This window comes from Rosa chinensis, chromosome 5 (assembly GCF_002994745.2).
Source record: "Rosa chinensis cultivar Old Blush chromosome 5, RchiOBHm-V2, whole genome shotgun sequence".
NCBI lineage: Eukaryota > Viridiplantae > Streptophyta > Magnoliopsida > Rosales > Rosaceae > Rosa > Rosa chinensis.
Genome location: NC_037092.1, coordinates 22,297,943 through 22,318,588, shown reverse-complemented (window position 1 = coordinate 22,318,588; position 20,646 = coordinate 22,297,943). Strand labels below are relative to the sequence as shown.

The window sequence follows — 20,646 nt, the reverse complement described above, 5'->3', positions numbered from 1 at the left end:
GCTTCCATTCAATCAACAAATTAAAGAATGGGAAAATGTTTTGAGTCTTCTAGTGGTAGTAGTGGCTTTCGCTTCGTAAACGTCGGCAAACTACCTTACTCCTCTCCTCCACCACCTGCTTCTCCTCATTACCACTACAAGTCACCGCCACCACCAACGCCGTAAGTGCACTACTCACCATCCCATCGATGAGTAGAATTGAATATTGAATAGCCGAAATCGACGAGTAGAAAGACGTGTTCGATAAGAGGTTGTTCTTTGCTGGGTATATCTTATGAGGGTAATTTAGGAACAATTGATGAGTTTATTTAGATATAAAGAAAGATGATTAAAAATAAATATTTTGCTGGGTATACTTAGAAATTTGCTGGGTACATTTAGAAAGACCCAATAAGAAATAGTGTTGCTATTGGGACCTCCAAATCTACTCACTTGACCTCACTATATTATAAATTATTAAATGACATATATAACCTAATATAAAATGACTATTAAGGACAATAATTATACCAACAAAATATTATGTTGATTTTCTCTAGACTTTCCAATTCAATAATATTATATTACATTCTTTATTATTTTTCTTATCTATTTTAATTTTCCAATTTCACTACATACTCATTAAAACATTCATATATATTTAATAAGAGTTAAAACTATGATTATGTGACATAAAAATATATGATATACATGTTGAACGTGTATTGGTGAGGGAAAACAAAACAAATCATATTATGACCAAAATCTAAGTCTATCCATTATATTTACAAAATAAATAAAAATGGGCTAGCAATTTTTTAAAATAAATATTTAAATAATTAATCATGAGGTACATAAAATAAACGTTAAGAAAAAATGATTAATCTTCATTTTTTTTTTGCAGAGCTAAAATAGAAAAAAAAAGTTTTTAAAAAAACCACAAAATAGTTCATGTTATTTTCTTGTTGATTAGAAATTAATTTTTAAAACTCAATACCTTGTGTTTAATTTTTTTTATTGAACATTTTTTTGATTAAGGAATGGATAAGTAATTAAGATTTATAGAGTAACTAATTCATTGAATTAACCAAGTTTTTATTTATTTTAAAGATAATAGTTTGTTTGTAAATTATATGAGTGATGTTATTTGAGAAAATTCAGTGAGGTTTAGTGAGTAAATTTAATATTAGAAAATTTGATAAGAGGTGTAAAAAACATAGGAGGTCAAGTGAGTAAATTTGAAGGTTCCAATAAAAAACCTCAATAAGAAAACTTCTATATTCTTCTTTCATTCATTCATAACACGTGCATCGCATGAGTGTGAGACTAGTATTGATGTTAGGTCTCATGCAATATAAACTATATATAACTGTTTCGGCACTATGGGCTCAAACCTCAGTATTTATTATCTTTGATAGGTGTTCAAAGTCGGCCAGATACCATCGGAAATAAGTGTTCCGATTCCAATTCAATCATTTTTGGAATTTTCAGCTTCCAGACTTCTTCCATAATTTTAACTAATTTGGGAAATGAAGCCAACAGATATACTTCAGCATGTACAAATCTCTTCCAGATATAAGGGCACTAAAGCAGAATATTCGCAATAAACAAACAGATTCAGCTCCGATAAACATCTTTAAACAACCATCATTGTTTACATTGCATCTTACAACTTTGTTAACAGTATGGCTTCATCACGGACACCAACAAGCAATCTCTGTGACGAGCTCAATTTGACAAGTGTTTGAATCCCTTTCGAGAGTTGAAAATTCCTCATGCAACGCCTCTTCTGCACTCCTAGAAAGACCAGGAGAATAAATAGCCATCCTCTGCAAAACTTGGCCATTCTTTAACAAGTACTTAACCACTTCCTTCTCATCTTGATATCCAAAGAATCCCTTTCCCTTGAACCCCTTTATGCAGATGGTCTTGAGGTGTGACAGCAAACAGTTCGGCACAAACTCTGGTGGACTCCAACGCAGTACGTCTGCAAAAACTTCTTTAGCTTTTTTACACTCTTCAAGTTCAATCACCAATTCAGAATCTCCATGATGGCAGGGGGGTCTCATATCTCTCATGTTCCACCACAAGGGACTCTAGATTAGATAATTTCCCCAGCACCTTGGTCAGCAAACTCCACTTAAAATAGTCCATCTCAAGAACCACCTTCAACTCACGCAAATTATCAAAAGCAGCCGCAGAACAAGCCTTCATAAAAGTAAAGTATTAATCAAACATAAGAATATCAATAGTATTACACTATTCCAATCATGATGGAAAAATGAACAGAAAGGTGGTAGTATATAGTTGGAAGAATATAGCATTATTTTTTTCTCTTCCAATCACCAGTTTCTTTACATTCTGCAATCCTTTCCTCCCAACCTTATATATATATTCCAAGAAACAAGTAGAACTAGTATATAGTTGTATACTTACCATAGAGAAAGAAGATGAAATAGTCAGGCATTTAACACTGGAAATTCCAGCCAGAAACTTTCTTGCACGTTTCACAGAGGAATGAATATTGGCCTCCACTAGGGATGTTGTATTCACGAAGACATAATTTGACAAAAAGTCCTCCTGGACATCAAGCCTTTCAAGCTGTGGGGCATTAATATAAAAATTGTGTACATTATAACGACCATTTTCCTGGGAGAGACTTATCCTTAACGTCTTCAATTCAGGCACAGAAATGATGAAATTAAAACTTTTGATTCCAAGATATCCATTGATCCTCAAAGTCAAGGGCAGGGAACTGAGAAAAATCCATCACATCATTATCTGGATTGAAGAGACTAGGATGCATAAACTCAACATCTAAAGACTTGAGACTTGGGTAACACCCTGCTTTAGGAATTTTGATAATGTAATTTGACCAGAGCTTCCAAACCATGAGTGTTTCGCAAGTCAAAAGGCTTTCAGGCAACTCAAACATATCTTCTCTATCTGAATCAACAGAAAGATATAGTTCTATAACCTTACACCTGATGGCACTGCGAATCCAACTATCAATGCGTGGGAAATCCTCAGCTTGACAACTGTTGCAATGAAGATGAAACTTTTGAATGGATAATGAGTCACGAATGAGAAGTGCACGGTCAACAAACGCTATAAAATCAGCAGAGGAGGAGAAATCTTCATAGTTTAAGTAGAGATTGAGAACATAAGGCCATATGTTCTTCCACCTTTTGGACAAAATGCAGGTTCGGACAGCACATTTTCTATATTCCGGTTCAAAGTAGGAAAGTATGTGACATAGAATTGCATCTGGTAATGCACTGATCCTATCTTCAGCTATTGCTTGCCTCTTAGAATCCAAATCCATTTGTACCCTGACGGTTTATAAAAAGGAAAAAACATTGTCAAGTCCCAACTTACAAACTCGAAGATTTCAACTCCATGAAAAGTTCAGAGATAAACACTCGTTTTACTTCAGCTACATAGAAGCTGGAAGCAGTGAAGTACAGGAAAAATAAATACATTATACTCGTTTGAACAGTAAAAAGCGCCCAAAAGTTATTTGCAAGAACTATCCATTTAAGGTCTGATGCATCACCAAATTTAAAGGAACGCTTAATTTACAGTCTGATAGGTACAAAAAAAAAATGCTAATGAAGCACAGGAAATTAAATACATATATATAGTTATATACTCGTCCGAAAAATATAAAACGCCCAAAAATTAATTGCAAGACCGCTCCATAATCACAAAATGTAAAAACAACATCAATCTCACCAAATTTATCTTCACATATCTAGACATTATTCTCTCTGCAACAGTTCATCAATGTTACAAACACTAAGATTACGATTTCATACATAATGATGAAAAAGAATTCAACTTGAATTTCCGATTCCTTCATCGTTTTGCACAGTTTTTTTTTTGGCAATCAAATACATAGATGCATGGCTGCATGCTAAGGAACTCAAAACAAAAGGAAGAAAAGAACCTGATTAATGTGACCCAGAAGAACTCAAAGACCGAGTGTTAGAGAACCATGACAGCTCTGATCATCTGAAAATTAAGTGAAATTGTGAAGTAGAAGAAGAGCGAGCTTTATAGTCCAAACTGCAGCGCTTACACGTGTCTATGCGACTGTAACACCGAACATCCGGCGAATGAGAGTCCTCCAGGGCACTGGGTTAATATTCCAAAGTTTTCTGCCTTTTTACCTCTTATTTTTTTTGGTACTTATCTTTAACCCCACTATAACCGCTGTGTTTTTACTTTGGTGCCAAAGGAAAAAAGCGCAGTGTAATAGAATAGAAGAACCGGACTCTCAACTGTAATTTAATTTCATGTTTAGCCATAAATTTTAGTGCTCTCTGTGAAATTGTCATTCAAGGTGACATAATACTCTTTATATTAACAAAAACTTAACGTAAGAAACCCAAGTAAATTGACGAAATATGAATTAGTGTGGTTACCAAATTCTTTTACACTCGATCGGCAGCAATGTCTTCATCTAACCTTATGAATGACAGAATGAAACTGTGAGCCTTGGACAAGTCGGACTACATTTCAAAATCTGAACATTACCGTAGGTAATGACTTATGATCAAGCAGTTACCCCGCTCATCATGACAATTACACAGGTATTCTTCACAATACACGAGATGGAACAGCAAAACATGAAAACCAGAACCAGGCCTGTTCAAGTTAACAGCGGATCATGAATACAGAGAAGTAATATTCTTAACAAGCAAAATTGATAGTTCAGCTTTTATTTGTGTTCTTTTATCTCCATTCAATTCATAGGGATGAACACGGCAAGAGTCATAGGGATGAACATGGCAAGAGTGCAGATGTACTTTTTCATCTCTTCCGCGCCATAGAAATTATAACAGGACACCAAATATCCAATCCCCATAGATTTGAGAAACTAGAGACTTGATAAGAAAATACGATATGAAAAGCGTTCAGGTAGACTAGATTCATTCTGCGAACAGAGTGTGGTTTTAATACCTTGAAAGCTACAAGTGCACACAACAAAAATTCCTTCAAGACATTAAAATGCATCCTAGATAAATTCAACTATACTAGTTCTTGAACCCCTTGGAACCATTAAAAACTCCTTGTAAATCTTCTCTTTTTCATTAACATCAAGATGATCCATAGATATAGTCATCTTATTCAAAACTTGACCATACTTCAGCAAGTACTTTGCCACTTCCAACTCATCACGTTCTCCCATGAATCCCCTTATGGAGACAATCTTGAGGTGTAACAAACAACATTTAGGCACACAATCTGGAGGATTCCATTGATGCTCTGACCCTTGTTCATTCACTGAGCCTTCTTCATGATCTGACCTTTTTTCATTCTCTGAACCCTCTTCATGCTCAGAGCCCTCTTCACTCTCGGAGTCTTCTTCATACACTGACCCTTCGTCATTATCAGAGTCTTCCTGAGGACAACCGCCGACCTACCAATTATATCAAAGATGAGTCAAATGATAATCGTGAAGAACTGCATTATAGTATCATATAGCACAATTAGAAATACATCTCACTTCACATTCTAAGACAAGAGACTCCAGGATAGGTGATCTTTTGAGTAACTTTGTAAGCAACTCCCAGCAAAAGCAATCTTGAATCACCAGCTTCAACCGTCTCAAATTTTCATAAGCAGGCAGAGAACCAACCTTTTGTGAAATATGAAGAAACAAACAGAAGATCATGTAAAAATCAAAGATATGCTTATGCATAATCTCAAATCATAATATATGACAAGATGAATAGAAGAGGGTAAAAGAGTACAAAATGGGGAGATAGAAGAGTTATCTTTCCCTCATGAAGTCTATGACTCCTTTCTGTTTTGTATGTATCAGTGAATAAAGAATCTTCCGAGTTAATTACATTCATATAGATTCAGCTTTACCCTTCCAAACCAAGAATTGGTCACAAGTTACTAGCTGATTTAAAATTTTTTTTTTTATAGGAAACAGAATTTTATTACGGGGAGAATGTACAGCATAGTGGATAAGAAATCTACTGAAAAAAAGAAAAGAAAAAAGACATCGAGAAGTGATAGCAAAGGCAACAGAACAAAGTAATAGAGACATCACACAACAACAGCACTCAAATTAGAGAAAATATACAAGTTGATTTATTTCGTTCCATTACTCCCTCCATCTCCAAAGGGATTGGATCATGAGAATGATTGTTGCACACATGTAAAGCCCTCCACTCTATTTTTCCAAAGAATATGTATCCTATAATCTTCCCTACCAAACTCTCTACACTTACCTCAAAACAATGAGCTGAAAGACATAAATCTGTAACACTGGATATTCCTGCCAAAAGTGATTTCACACGGTAAAAACTAGGCTGTCGATTTGAACAATGCTGAGGTAGACAAATACTGGCTTTGACTAGGGATTTTGCTTTCCCCCAACAATATGTTGATGAAAACTCCTCTATCACATCAAGATTTTCAAGCTTTGGGCAATTAATAAAATAGCTGCTGGCACCATTATCATCACCATCTTTATCAAACCATATTCTTAACGTCTTCAGTGCAGGGACAGAAATGTTTAAATTCAAGGAAACACCGTATAGAAGAAGACCATCCACAGTCAAATCTTCAAGTATTGGACAGTTGGAGAAAAGCTCACGCATTGATTCAATAACATTTGAATAAAATGTAACATGGAGGAACTTCAGACTCGGGAAGCACCCTGATGCAGGAATATTGGTAATAAATTGTGATCTCAACCTCAAGATTACCAGTGTTTTACACATGAAGAGGCTTTTAGGCAACTCAACAAGCTTGGATAGAAATGGATGCCCAGCTAAGAGATCAAGTTCAACAACATTGCGCCTAATGGCAGTGTTGATCCAAGCATTAATACGAGAGTGGTCCACATCCTTGCCCTTCATATAAATCCGAAATTTTTTGATATTCAATGAGTGACGGAATAGAAGTACATAATCAACAAATGCCCAAAATTTATCAGGGTCATGAAAACTTGTCTGGTCAAAATCTAAGGTGGGAACAGACGCCCATATGTTCTTCCATCTTGTAGACAGAACACAGGTCCTCACAGCATCTAGTGTTTCAACAAACGAAAGTATGTGCCAAAGAAGTGCATCTGGTAACCCACTGATCCTATCTGGAACACTCAACTGACGCTTTGATTTCGAATTCATTTGTCCTGATGCTCAAACACATACATGGTCAAATTGCAAGCACAGTTGTAAGCTTGGTAGCTCTAAGCTTTGATATGTAAAATTAAAATTAAATTGTAACAGATGAACATACAATTCAAGGAAAAGGGAGCTGCTCGAAAACTAAACGTAATTTGTCTTGAATTTTCAATTCCAAATTTTCCAAATGAAGAAAGGGCACCATACTACTCAAGAACAGTTTTTGACAAAGGAAACAGACAAAACCGGAATTAAAACGTGTATATTTGCTGAACCCTGAACTGATACAGAAACTATATTTTCTCTAGAAATCGAAATCATATATTCTTCGGAGGTAAACAACTAAACAATAGAAAAGGTAAATACTGCATGTTTTAAACTGGTTAAATTGAAAACCATTATCTACCAACAAAAAAAAAAAAAAAATTCATGCATTTTCTTTAGGAACACAAGGGAGAGAACTGCAATATATGTTCCTATTTTGCTCAATGTTCATGGTAAATAAACAAAGTATAAGGAAGAAAAGTACCTTGTGAGGTCACCCAGAAAAATAATAGTGTCAGTGAACAGTAGGGTGTGATCAGCTCGGCTGCTAAGAAAAGAACTGGAGGAGAGAGAACCCTTTGTTTAGGAGGAAGACAAGAAGAGCCTTCGGCGCTTTCCCCAATGAAACTTTCATTGTTTGTTTTGGGCTTTTAGATTTGGGCCTGTGGGGATGGTGCCTAGATTTAAGTTTGCCTCTTATTTTTCTCTGATGATCAACTCTCTCAATTGAGATGAATTCCCTTGGGCATCTGCTAAAAATGTGGGAAAAGCTTCTGTGGCTGAAGGGTTGGCTCTTTAAGAAGGTATTAGGCCATCTCCAGTAAGGGAGGGCTATTGGGGCCAGGGTTATAATTTAACCCCCAGAAATATTATTCTTTATTCATAAACAAGTAAACCATCTCCAGTAAGGGAGGGCCAAATTTTAGCCCTATCAAGTATTTTATGATTTTACATTATGTTTATTAATTTTTATGATTTTATTTTATTTTAATAATATTTTAATTTAGACTAAAATTAATTTATGAGGAAAAAATTAATTTTTATGGTGTATATTTGGATGAAGTATTTATGTGGTATTGTTGATAACATTTTCTGATAAGTTTTTTAAGTGCCACGTGCCACTTCGGAAGCAAATAGGTAGATTCCCGATTAGATAAAATATCGACATGGCAAGATTAATTATTACAGAGTCTTATCAAATTTACCGATAGGATTTTTGAATGCCACGTGTCGTGTTGTGATCAACTCTCTAGATTTCCGATTAGATTTTATGCATACGTGGCGGTTCTATCTTCAGCTTCAAACCTCAATAAAAAGAGTGGTTTCAGATCTCACTACTTCCTCTATCTCCTCTCTAATTGTTTGTTCATTTTCTAACTTTTCATTACATTTTGCAATGAATTCGAACTGGTTTTCTCAGTGGAATGAGAGGCAACGTGAAGATGAGGAAGATGAAGAATATAATGCACAGAGGCGAAGAAATACAACACAAGTTATGGCAGAAGCAGCTAGCTGGTTGGCTACTAACCCACTTCAACAACAACCTCAATGGGGTGGTTCTGTTCCAGGCCGCGCTACCCGTCATCGATCACGTGAGGTAGCTAATGAAAAATTGTTAAATGATTACTTCGTAGATGACCCTGTGTATCCTGCCGAAACTTTTAGACGACGTTACAGGATGAGGCGTGAAGTGTTCCTCCGCATGTTAGAGCATGTCCAGACGGCGTATCCATACTTTAGGCAGTCACAAGATTGTGCTGGGAGTCCAGGATTCTCACCTCACTAGAAATTGACATGCGCACTCCGGATGCTAGCCACTGCATGCTGTGCTGATTCCTTAGATGAATCCTTCCGTATGCCGGAATCAACAGCCATTGAGAATCTTAGTCGATTTTGCGGTACCATTGTCACCATTTATCAAGAACGCTACCTTCGGGCTCCTACAACAGAGGATCTAGATATGCTCCTACAAAGAGCCGAGCGACGAGGGTTTCCTGGAATGATAGGTTCGCTTGACTGTATGCATTGGCAGTGGAAGAATTGTCCAGTGGGATGGCAGGGTAGCTTTAGAGGCAAATCAAAAAAGCCAACCATTGTTCTCGAAGCTGTGGCAGGTCCCGACACCTGGATCTGGCATGCTTTCTTTGGAATTCCGGGAGCTCAAAATGACCTCACTGTTCTCGGACGCTCCCCTTTGTTTGATGCTGTCACAGCAGGTCAGTCACCACATCTTAACTACTATATGAACGGGACTCCTTATGAGTTTGGGTACTACCTTGCTGATGGTATTTACCCTAAATGGGCGACGCTGGTGCAATCTATTAGACAACCTGAGAATGAACAGGAGGAGTATTTTTCCACAAAACAGGAGGCGTACCGCAAGGATGTTGAAAGGGCATTTGGAATTCTACAAGCACGATTTGCAATAATTAGGCAACCTGCAAGAGGTTGGGATAAGGATTCATTATCAACAATCATGTTGGCTTGCATAATACTTCATAACATGATTGTGGAGGATGAGCGAGATAACTACTATAATGATGAGTCTGATGATGATGAACCAAACCCAAATAGGTCAAGGAGAGCTCGAGCAAGAATATATGATGGCCCAAACTTACCTCTTGATCCAAGAACCGGGCAAATTACAATGGTCGAATACATGTCTCGTTACCGAAGGGTACGCTCTCAAATTGGAAATAGTAATCTGCGAAAAGATCTTGTCAAACATGTTTGGTCAAGAAGAGGACAAGGAAGACAAGGCTAGGGGTATGACAATTACATTGTCATCCTAATAATAATTGACAATTCATTGTCATCTTATAATGCTCGGGTCTTAGTTTTTTTTATCTATTTTTTATTAATGGGTGACTTGTTTTTATTTGCTTTAACTTTTATTGTGTGGCTTTTTGGTTTCAATTGTAATGAATAAAAGTGTACTTTAATTCTACTTTACTTTCAGCATTTATTTCATAAATAAAATATTACATAAACTTCATTAACATGATACAAAATGAATAAATTAAAAAAAAAATGCACTTGAAAGAAACTAGTTTATATTAACGGTATTCGTCTTCATCGAATGGCATTTGTGGATGATAGTCATTCGATGTTGAGCTGGTATTCGGAAACAATTCCCGTGCGCTTAGCTTTTCAAGTGCTTCTCTCTTTTTCCCATCAAAATAAGCCTTGCTCTTTGGAGTAAAATTAACGGTTTGCATCATTAAAATAGCTTCTTCTCTATCTCTCTCTCGTCGATCTTCCTTCATCTTCTCCCTTATTGCTTTTGCCTCTTCCGCCTTCGCATTATCTTCCGCCAATCGATCCATGCGAGCTAATAACTTATCTTCAAAGGCTTTCTTCTCCTTTTCTTGGTCATTGATTTGCTTTCTTCTTGCGGCATTTCTTCCCATCGGCTTAGGAATCGGATCCCTAGATGAAGTTGGTGTTGAACTTCTATCGACAGGATCATCATCATCTTCCAAGGACACCGGGTGGTTTCTTTGCACCGGGGGTGGACCAAAATGTTCTTGCGAGGGTGTGTCAAATGTCACCCAATCTTTGCACAAATCGTAGCAACTATGAAAATTGAACGATTTCCCTTTCATGTCTTGCCTAAACATACCCTCGGCGAGGTGTTGCTATAACAAAATTTTTAACAACAATAAATAAGAATAATAATTCATGAAATGATATTAAAGTACAATACATAAAAAATATATATGATATGAATCTTACTTGATCTATGTGATTTGCTCCACTATGAAGCCTTCTCTCGGAACGTGTGACACAAGAATGCCACTTATTCATGTATGGAAAGAGAAATTTTTGCCATCGAGACTTACAACTTTCATCCGATCTTGCATTTAGAGGATTGCCATTGAAGCCATCAATTAATTTTCTCTCCACTTGTTTCCAAATGCCATCTCCCTTTTGGCCATTACCTTTCGTAGAATTTTCGGATACTTTCATATATGCAACACAAAGAACTTCATCTTCTTTTCTTGTCCAATTCACACCTTTGAGAGAAGGAGTGGACATGCTTCAAATAAGTAGAAGTGGTGTTGGAGAGGGTAGAAAGTGTGAGAAATTATGAACAAGTGAATATATGTATATATAGGTAAAGTAGGAAAAAAGTTACCGTTTTGTTACCGTTTTTTTTTTTTGGTAACATAAATGTTACCGTTTTTTTTCTTGGTAACACAAATGTTACCGTTTTATTTGGATTACATATATACTAAAAAAAAAAAAAAATTATGCAGCCAAATGGCTAGCCAACGGCTAGTTGCTCTCATGTGTATAATTATATTCATTAATTGTAAGCCATTGGATTAAAGTATAGCATCACACATAGCAATATTGGGCTGATTTTCCGTGGGCCCCACCAAGGGCTAAAGGGCCACCCATAGAGCTATATGTAGCTCTCTCCACCCACCTCTCCACCTCTAGCTCTTTGGACCTTCCCTTGTTGGAGTCCATTTTTTAGCCAAAAGGGCTTAAGGTTTGGTGCGCGGCTTCTTGCATTCAAGTGGAAAGTGATCCAAAATTATTGATGGGTTGCATTAAGGGGATAATTCAAGTGCTTGGAGGATAAAGTTTCTTGTTCAAGATATCATTTGGCTAGCTCGGTAGTTCCATCAAGTTAACTTCAAGCATGTTTTTAGAGACGCAAACTGACAGGACCCACCCCGGATTTCACCCTGAAATCCGAAGTGGCCATGCGGGGCCCACCTTATAAGAAATTCTACCAAAAATTTGGCGGAACTTCCCCTAAAATGGGCTACCCAAAACCTGTAGAAAGCATTTACACTTCTAAATCAAATCATCCTTATACTTCTGGAGCCACCCTGCTCCCCAACTCAACATCAATCTCCAATTCACAAAACACAAACCTCAACTTGAAAAACATAAATCCCGTAGGTAATCAGGGCAATTCTAACAGAAAGGTAAATAAGGACAACCTAACTCAAAGGCAAACGCGGAAGCCATGCTGTTGACTATGCCTCAACTCCGTGTACGCCCGACCTCACTAATTCGCCTGCAAACTAGGCATTTGAAACCGAATGGCCCAGGGGAAAGTAATTGAAAAACATGTTAGTGTGAGTGGACAAAAATAAGCAATTTTAAACAAAAGAGATTTTATACTTTCCCACATTTAATTTATAAAAAAAATCTCCCGATGCATGCACTGATTTAGGGAAACGAAAAAAAAGGAGTTCCGCTCAAGAAAACTGACTAGCCCCGCTAATCCCAAACAACTGAAAGGAAGGATGGAAACTCCGATACTCAACAGAATAAGACCAGCCCCGCTGGTTACACGGAAATCAGACTAGGCCCCGCTAGTCAAGAACAACAACAAAAGGATATTAGGAAGAGATATCACCATACGAGAAATGGAGCCTCCCAGGCTTTACCTACCCTCAACTGCCACTCACACATAGATTGTGCAAGGAGGAGAACTAATAACCTCAACTTCCACTCACACATAGATTGTGCGAGGAGGAGACCAAATAACCTCGACTGCCACCCACGTGAGGAGGAGAATAAATCACCTCTACTGCCACTCACCAACACAAAGTAGGTGAGGAGGAGAACAAGCTACCTCAATTGCCACTCACCAACACAAAGTCAGTGAGGAGGAGACCGAATCACATAACCCGCGTATGGTGAGGAAAAATCATCGAAAACCAGTAAATCCATGTAGCTTCCCCACATTTCTCACAAGATAGAAACCATGTATTCAACGACGTGACCCCGCACGCCAAGATTACTCTCAATCTCAAAATGGATAAGTGAGAAATAGGAATAAATCAACGGCGTGTCCCACACGCCCAAAATATTCTCAAATCCGTAACCGAAACCGGAAATTAGTATAAACAAATCCCATTTCCAAAAATCTCTCAAAATCTCCAAGAAACCAACCAAATCCAAAATCCTTAATTAGGCATTCCCGATGCCAAAACCGAAAGTCAATAAATAAATGAGAAAATCCAACTCCATCGAAACTCATCTCGAGAATCTTCCAGGAATTAAATCGGCAATTAAAAATATACATAATTCTGGAAAATTACCTCGGAAATAAGCAATTTGTCAAATAATATTATAAATCATAATCAACCTTTGAAACTCATTATCGAGAGCAAATCCACGAGATAAACCGAGATCGAATTTCCGAAAATCAAATCATTTGCTCAATAAGTAATATGATTAAAACTAGAGCATTATTTAAGAAAATAAATGCATGCATCAATATTTAAAAATAAAAGTCCACTCACAGTACTATTCCGACGATCACGCATTCGTGTTCCGTCATCGAGCAATAGCTCGGTACGTCGTCCTGTACACAATTATATTCCGTGAATAATTTTTCAATAATTTAATACGATTCCTAAAATCAATTCCTCATAATTACATCTCCCATTCTCCTCGGATTTAGCCCAAATTATACCACTAATACCAATTCGTTAATTTAAAGGTTTCAAGGCAGAACCGAGAGATATCCGACGGTCGGATTCTCGCAATTCGATAATCGAAACCCTAAACTTCAAAATTCCTAATTAATTCCAAGTTTCTCCAAAAATTACCAAACTTCACATACAAGCTCTACACAATTTATAGGATTTAATGGGCTAAAAACCGGAATTAAAACACTGCCCTACACGCCTCCACGCGCCACCAACAGTGGCAGCGCGTGGGCCCCACGCGCCACCGGCAACCACCTCCGATGACCACCAAATTCAGGCAGCACCACCTACTCATCTAGCCCAACGTTTCTCTCAACTACAACAAAGCCAGAATATGCCTAGAACTACCTCAACAATTAAGGTGAAGATTATACCCGAAATGTGAACAGTGCCAAGAAATTCAAACCTTCGATTCTTCCTCCACGTTGCAAATCGTGGCTTGAGGCTAGGGGCAAAATGATCCTTGCCAAAAACCGAACCTTCGACGCCGGTTTGGTGGCCGGAAACGGAAGATATCGGCGTTGACCACTTCTGCTACAGTGAAACATTAACGACCCGATGCGTCATTTTCCGGCCAAGTCGCCGTGAGTTACCGCCGTGGGGAGGTTGGGTAGGGGTAGAGGAGTCGACCGGTGCTGGTTGTTCGCTCCCAGGTGGCCGGAAGAGGGAGATGGCCGGAGTTGCAGAGAGAGCCGAGGAGAGGAAGAAAAACGCGGGAGAAAGAGAGAAAAGAGAAAAAAAGAAAACTTACCGGCCACAGTAACTTTTTCAAATTTATACTACTTACCATGAACAGTAATTTTCACATTTTCTCTTATAACTTCCACATACGAGCTCCGATTTTTACGTACCACATATCCACGCTCTCGGTTTAACGTCCCCTACAACTTTCATGAAGAACGTTTTCTCAAATTTTGACCCAAACAAAAAGTCAACTTTTAGGGCCACTAAAAGTACTAAACCGAAAGTAAAAGTTAAGGTAAAGGTCATTTACCGTCCAAATGACTAGTAAACCGGTGAATTCAGGTTCGGGACGTTACACAAACTTCTTGGCAAATGCTGTTGTAAAACCGAGTCATCATCTTAACCTCGCCTTGTGGGAATTGGCTCTTCCTTTGTCGACTGCAAATGCTCATAGGTTTGATCAGTTAGGAAGTGGTCGATGCAGGGGTTTTTTCCCTTTAGTTCTAAGTTCTTTTGGTCACACACCCACACTCATGGCAGAGGCATTCATTTGCTACAATGCAAAACATGACGTCAGGCAAAGATGGTGTTGGAAAGCATAGCAGAGCTGTCAATATCATTATGCATTCATTTGTCTCATTCGGCATCTATTACATAGGAGGATAGTTTTCCTTTTTTATCTCCCTGCTTTATGGAGACTGTCTCCCTGTTTTATGGAGACTCTTTATGTCATGTTTGTTTCACAGGACTATCATTGCCCACCTTAATTTCTATTAGAGTCTTGGACTCCTCTAGCCTGGCTTATGCTATTTTAATACATGACTCATGTTTGGTGCTGATCGAAAGGACTAAGGAGCAGAATAGACTAAAGAGCAGAATATGCAGTATCTGAGTAGGAAATTCATATCAATAGGCATCATTTAAGTAGAAAATCATTACATGGAGAAACTTAAAATCCATATCAATAGACAACATTTCAAGAGGAACATACATTCAATCAAAGCATTAGATCCACGATTCAATCCCCACATGATAAGGAAGAGAGCAAGAGAGATATCAATCTCTAATTAATCGAGAATTTACCATCTGACATTAATTGGGCTTCCTCTCTTTCATTCATGTTCCTTTCAATGAAATCCTAGGGCGACTAACAATGAAACCCTAAAGCCCACGGATTAAAACAAAACAAATCCCAAATAAACTAGAAAACCTAAAATAAAAAGAATGTAAAACTAGCCTTAAAATATTAAATCACGAATCGGATAATTAAGACGATACATTTTGGCCTAAATCTGATAGGGCTCACTAAAGTGAGTCTTGAAGATCTCGTCGTTCCCATTCTGGAAAGGTATCATGCGTCTCAAACAGACATTCTGGCCAAAAGTTAGTCAAATCTGATTCAAAATCAAAACCTGACTTTTCGCACGAGAAACCCGAAAAGTCCAAAACCAAATCTTCTTGAATATTCCAGCGACTAGTAACCTGATTACGCGTGAGTTACCTATTTTCCAATCACTTTTCTTGATTCTACGCCGCTTCTTTACTTTTATGGTTTTTCGGCTAAACTGGGTCCATTCTTGTCCTACATCATTCTCCTCCACTATGAAAGAACTCGCCCTCGAGTTCCTCTTGAATAAAGGACAAGAATAGGTAGACAAAAGACTTAAGAAAAAATTAGACAATTGAACCTGTAGATTATTGGCCAGATCTTCTGCATATTCTGATGGCACAATCATGAACCCAACACCATAGATGAGTCTGTCATATGCATTTTCGCTTTCATAGGCAACCGTAGTAGATTCTTCTTGGCTCTCAAGGTTGCATTCTTGAATGACATCGGGTTCTGAATGATTTATTTCAGGATCCAAGACTTCACCATTACAAATAACCATGTCTTCATGAGCAATTTCATCTTTAACATCTTCTTGATCATGATGGATGATTTCTTGTGGAGTTTCTTCCATCAGAAAATTTTCTGGCTTTTCTTCAGATAAACTAATAAACTATTAATCTCAACGGGCAAAGAAAATTCTTTGGACTTTAACTTCTTCTCAAAAACCTTGGGAGGGTAATTCTTGATCGAAAAATCTCTAGGCAAAAATTTTTCGTTAAGAAGACCTTTCATCTTCCTCCATGTTCGAACACGCTCTTTTTCTTGCCTTTGACGAGAGCTTTGCAACTGATCCCACCAATAAGCAGCATCTTTCTTTAGCTTCTGAGAAACCATCTTAGCCTGCTTGTGTTTTGGAACCTCCATGGTCTCAAAGAATCTATCCACTTCAACCTGCCAATCCAGAAAATCCTCTGCACTCATGTGACCAGAAAAGTAAGGAATATCAGCCTTGGTTATGAGAACCTCGGAATCATAATTAATATCACCTCCACCACCACATGGAGCTCTAGCCCGCTGGCCTCCTTCCCTGCCTCTATTCCGATTGTTGTTGTTGTTGTTGTTATTGTTCCTCTCTCCCAACAATCCACGAATTTCTCCAATCTGATTGTTCATGGAGTTGATGGCAGCGGTAAACGCTGCCGTGAAAGCTTCGATATCTGATTTTGTAACTTCACCCATTGCTACCAAGGTAAATAAAAGAGACAGGGAAGACCTGCTCTGATACCACTTGATGCAGTCGGATTGATATCTAGGTTTACTAGCAATAAACCTAAGCAAAGGATTCTGGAGTCCACCAGAGATAAAAGAGAATAATCTCAATTTTATTGATAAAAGATGATAAGATAGTTCTGCAGCCGTTTAAAGTTGCTTATATATGGGAAAGAAATCCTAGGGCGACTAACAATGAAACCCTAAAGCTCACGGATTAAAACAAAACAAATCCAAAATAAACTAGAAAACCTAAAATAAAAAGAATGTAAAACTAGCCTTAAAATATTAAATCACGAATCAGATAATTAAGACGATACATTTTGGCCTAAATCTGATAGGGCTCACTAAAGTGAGTCTTGAAGATCTCGTCGTTCCCATTCTGGAAAGGTATCATGCGTCTCAAACAGACATTCTGGCCAAAAGTTAGTCAAATCTGATTCAAAATCAAAACCTGACTTTTCGCACGAGAAACCCGAAAAGTCCAAAACCAAATCTTCTTGAATATTCCAGCAGCTAGTAACCTGATTACGCGTGAGTTACCTATTTTCCAATCACTTTTCTTGATTTTACGCCGCTTCTTTACTTTTATGGTTTTTAGGCTAAACTGGGTCCATTCTTGTCCTACATCAAAACAAGTGTGGATTCATCTTCACTCACAAAAAAATGCTTTTACAATTGTGAGAATCAGTCTCAAACACAGAAATGCAACACTTCAGAAAATAGTCTTTTCAAAACCAAAAGCTTCACCTTAGACAAAATTAACTACACAAGCCTTCGAAACCTTTGGAACCATTAAAAGCTTTTTGTGTAAGGCCTGCATTTCTTCACACAAAGGATCTGAAGAAAGCGTCAACTTCTTCAAAACTTCATAGTTCCTTAAGAAATATTTAGCCACTTCCATTGTATTCAGCTGCCCCTTGAATCCCTCAATGTAGATAGTCTCGAGGTTTGATTCTAAACAACTAGGCACAAGCTCTGGTGCACGCCATCGCGGCTTCGGGCCTTCATAAGGTTCTGAGTCTGCTCCATACTTGGAGTCTTTTTTATTACAACTAGTGTCCCGATCAAAAATCAAAATAGTCAATGGAACGATCCAGAATCAATGAAAACCTAACGTTAATTGGTCACACGTATCACAATAGAAATACATCTTACACTATGTTCTAAGACAAGATACTGCAGATGAGGTGATCTGCTAAGTAACTCTGTTAGCAATTCCCAGGGAAAGCATTTGTAAAGCACCAACCTCAATTTGCTCAAATTACCAAAAGCAGGTAGAGAACCAACCTTCATGAAAACATAGTATTGAATATTGATCAAACACATATTATTGAACATTTATAGATAACTTATGCAACATTTTTAAACTCAAATTATTATATGATGCAAAATATATGGTTTTAGTCACAGTCAGACACTATTTTGGAGGAGAAAGAATATATAGATAAATAGGAGTTGTAAGTAGAAGGAAATGGAGTATATATAATCAGACCAAACATACCTCAAAACAATGAGCGGAAAAACATAAAAAATTAACATTGGATACTCCAGCCAAAAGCGCTGTAACTAGGGAAAAGCCAGATTCTTTCTTCGAAAAATGGCAAAGTAGCTCAATATTGGCTTTAACTAGGGATTCTGCTTGGCCCAAATAAAAGTTTGCCAAAACATTCCCCTTTAGAACAAACTTCTCAAGCTTTGGGCAATTAATCGAATAGTTGTACTGACCACCAGGATACCAAATATTACAACATATGCTTAGTGTCTTCAGTGCAGGGGCAGCAATTTCTAAAACAGAAACACTCCATGTAAGGTGACCGTCTATAGTCAAATCTTCAAGTACCGGGCAGCTAGAGAAGAGCTTAACCATTGAGTCAGTACAAATATAATGATCAACACAGGGCCGGCCCTGTGAGTTCGGAGGCTCAAGGCGAAAAAAAAAATTTGAGGCCCCAAAACCAACATATACATACAGTAAGAAAACTGGGTAAAGTGCTAGATCTTTTCTCCTGGGGTTGACTGCTGAACTTGGGGTTGACTGCTGAACTCATGAAAGGATATGCAGACCAAGAACTCCAAGCCAGTGTAATGCTTACTACAACAACCTTCAATATCACATTGTCCTTCACCATAGACTAAAGCTCCAACATCCAGAGGGAATAAGCAATAACCAAGAATTCATTCAATTCAAGATTCAATATTTCAACATTTCAACATCAACTGGAAAATGGAAATCCGAAATCAACCCATTTGAACAATTCAAGGAATCAAGGCTACTGGCTAGTGGCTACGGTCTATTGTCTATACCATTACCAACAACTCAACAAGTCACAAGATCAAATGATCAATTAGATCAATATACGATATGATGGATTCCCAATATACGAAATGAATCATATGATGCTCATGCTCTGATGCTTACCTAGTCACCCAGATGATGAGAAGAGGAGGCGAGGTCGCGAGAAGCCAACCGAGTAGTCGCCAGTTGCCAGTTGCCAGTCGCCAGTCGCCGAGGAGCAGAAGAAGACGGAGACTCGGAGAGTTGGAGAGGGAGAGAGATATCAGGGTTGCTGGAGCTTGGATCAGACTCGGGAGTGCCGGAGTGCTCCAAGTCTCGGTGATGGCGGCGGCGTCTGGGGCGATGGAGGGAGTGTCAACTTCTCCCTTCTTCTCCTCCTTATTTTTTATTTTTTATTTTTTTTATCTGCAGGCCTCTATAAATTTTTGTCTTTTTAGGCCCCTAAAAATCTGAGGCACTTTTTTTTTTTTTTAGGCCCTTAAAAATTTGAGGCCCTAGGCCTGGGCCTGCTTCGCCTAGACTCAGGGCACTGCAACTGTAACATGGAGAAACTTGAGATTTGGGAAACACCCTGATGCAGGAATATTATTGGCAGTGAAGTTTGATCTCAGCTTCAGAATCATGAGTGTCTTGCACATGAAGATGCTTTTGGGCAACTCAAAAAAATGGCAATGAAGTCTACTATTAACAAAAAGATCGAGTTCAACAACATTACGCTTCATGGCAGTGTGGATCCAACCATAAATACAAGACTGATCGATACCATTATAATTCCAATTAAGACGAAATCTTTGAATGTTTGATGAGTTACGAAAGAAAAGTACATGATCACCAACCGTCTTCAATTTAGCAGATTCACGAAAAGGGCCACTGTTGAAGTCCAAATTAGGAACAGACTTCCATATATACTTCCATCTTGTAAACAGAACACTGGTCCTCACAGCATAGATTGTTTGAAGGAAAGTGTTTGAACCCAAAATTACATTTTTTCCCAATAAGGGGGACTCGAAGAAATCCGGGCCAATATCCGTGGTCCAAGCTATTTATTTGCGATAAGTTCGGAATATATTGTTTAGAGGCTAAATAAAGCCTACTTGGAGATCAAGTAATCTTAAGACAAATCGTGATCTTATTGATTTACTAGTAATTATCAAGATATTTGATAATTAATGGTGGTTTACTTGGCTACGAGGACAGAGCATATTTGACAAAAGATCTTGCGTTAAGTACCAATATATGTGCAATTAAGGAATATGCAATGGACGTGAACAGTTTGAGAAGGAGTCAACCACCTTAATTGCAATAATCAAAGAGTATATATGATTGCTAGGTGGTGGGCCAACTGAGGAATATATACATACAAGCTGCATGAATCAAGGCCAATACGTGGCTATTTCACACATATATACATGCATGGAGGATTAATTA

General features: G+C 37.9%; 5 protein-coding genes across 5 annotated transcripts; 2 read left to right on the top strand and 3 right to left on the bottom strand.

Annotated features, from left to right (window-relative positions):
* Positions 1 to 1,673: 1,673 nt before the first annotated feature.
* Positions 1,674 to 3,304, bottom strand: LOC112203444 (F-box/FBD/LRR-repeat protein At5g56420). Its single transcript, XM_040505765.1, has 4 exons — positions 2,753 to 3,304; positions 2,416 to 2,580; positions 2,115 to 2,187; positions 1,674 to 1,996 (listed from the first exon to the last, which is right to left on the bottom strand). Exons 1-4 carry the CDS (start codon positions 3,302 to 3,304, stop codon positions 1,674 to 1,676), a joined length of 1,113 nt encoding a protein of 370 aa, XP_040361699.1.
* A 1,404-nt stretch (positions 3,305 to 4,708) lies between these two features.
* Positions 4,709 to 7,816, bottom strand: LOC112164774 (F-box/LRR-repeat protein At4g14103). The gene is made up of 4 exons (XM_024301079.2): positions 7,657 to 7,816; positions 6,228 to 7,135; positions 5,492 to 5,623; positions 4,709 to 5,404 (listed from the first exon to the last, which is right to left on the bottom strand). Exons 2-4 carry the CDS (start codon positions 7,128 to 7,130, stop codon positions 5,000 to 5,002), a joined length of 1,440 nt encoding a protein of 479 aa, XP_024156847.1. The 5' UTR covers positions 7,131 to 7,135; positions 7,657 to 7,816; the 3' UTR covers positions 4,709 to 4,999.
* Positions 7,817 to 8,568: 752 nt separating this feature from the next.
* LOC112203443 lies at positions 8,569 to 8,958 on the top strand. Its single transcript, XM_024344410.1, has one exon. It carries the CDS (start codon positions 8,569 to 8,571, stop codon positions 8,956 to 8,958), a length of 390 nt encoding a protein of 129 aa, XP_024200178.1.
* Positions 8,959 to 8,979: 21 nt separating this feature from the next.
* On the top strand, positions 8,980 to 9,936 carry LOC112203442. Its single transcript, XM_024344409.1, has one exon. It carries the CDS (start codon positions 8,980 to 8,982, stop codon positions 9,934 to 9,936), a length of 957 nt encoding a protein of 318 aa, XP_024200177.1.
* Positions 9,937 to 17,670: 7,734 nt separating this feature from the next.
* On the bottom strand, positions 17,671 to 19,940 carry LOC112203441. Its single transcript, XM_024344407.1, has 2 exons — positions 19,789 to 19,940; positions 17,671 to 17,974 (listed from the first exon to the last, which is right to left on the bottom strand). The coding sequence occupies exons 1-2, from the start codon at positions 19,938 to 19,940 to the stop codon at positions 17,671 to 17,673; spliced, it is 456 nt and encodes a 151-aa protein (XP_024200175.1).
* Between the last annotated feature and the right edge of the window lie 706 nt (positions 19,941 to 20,646).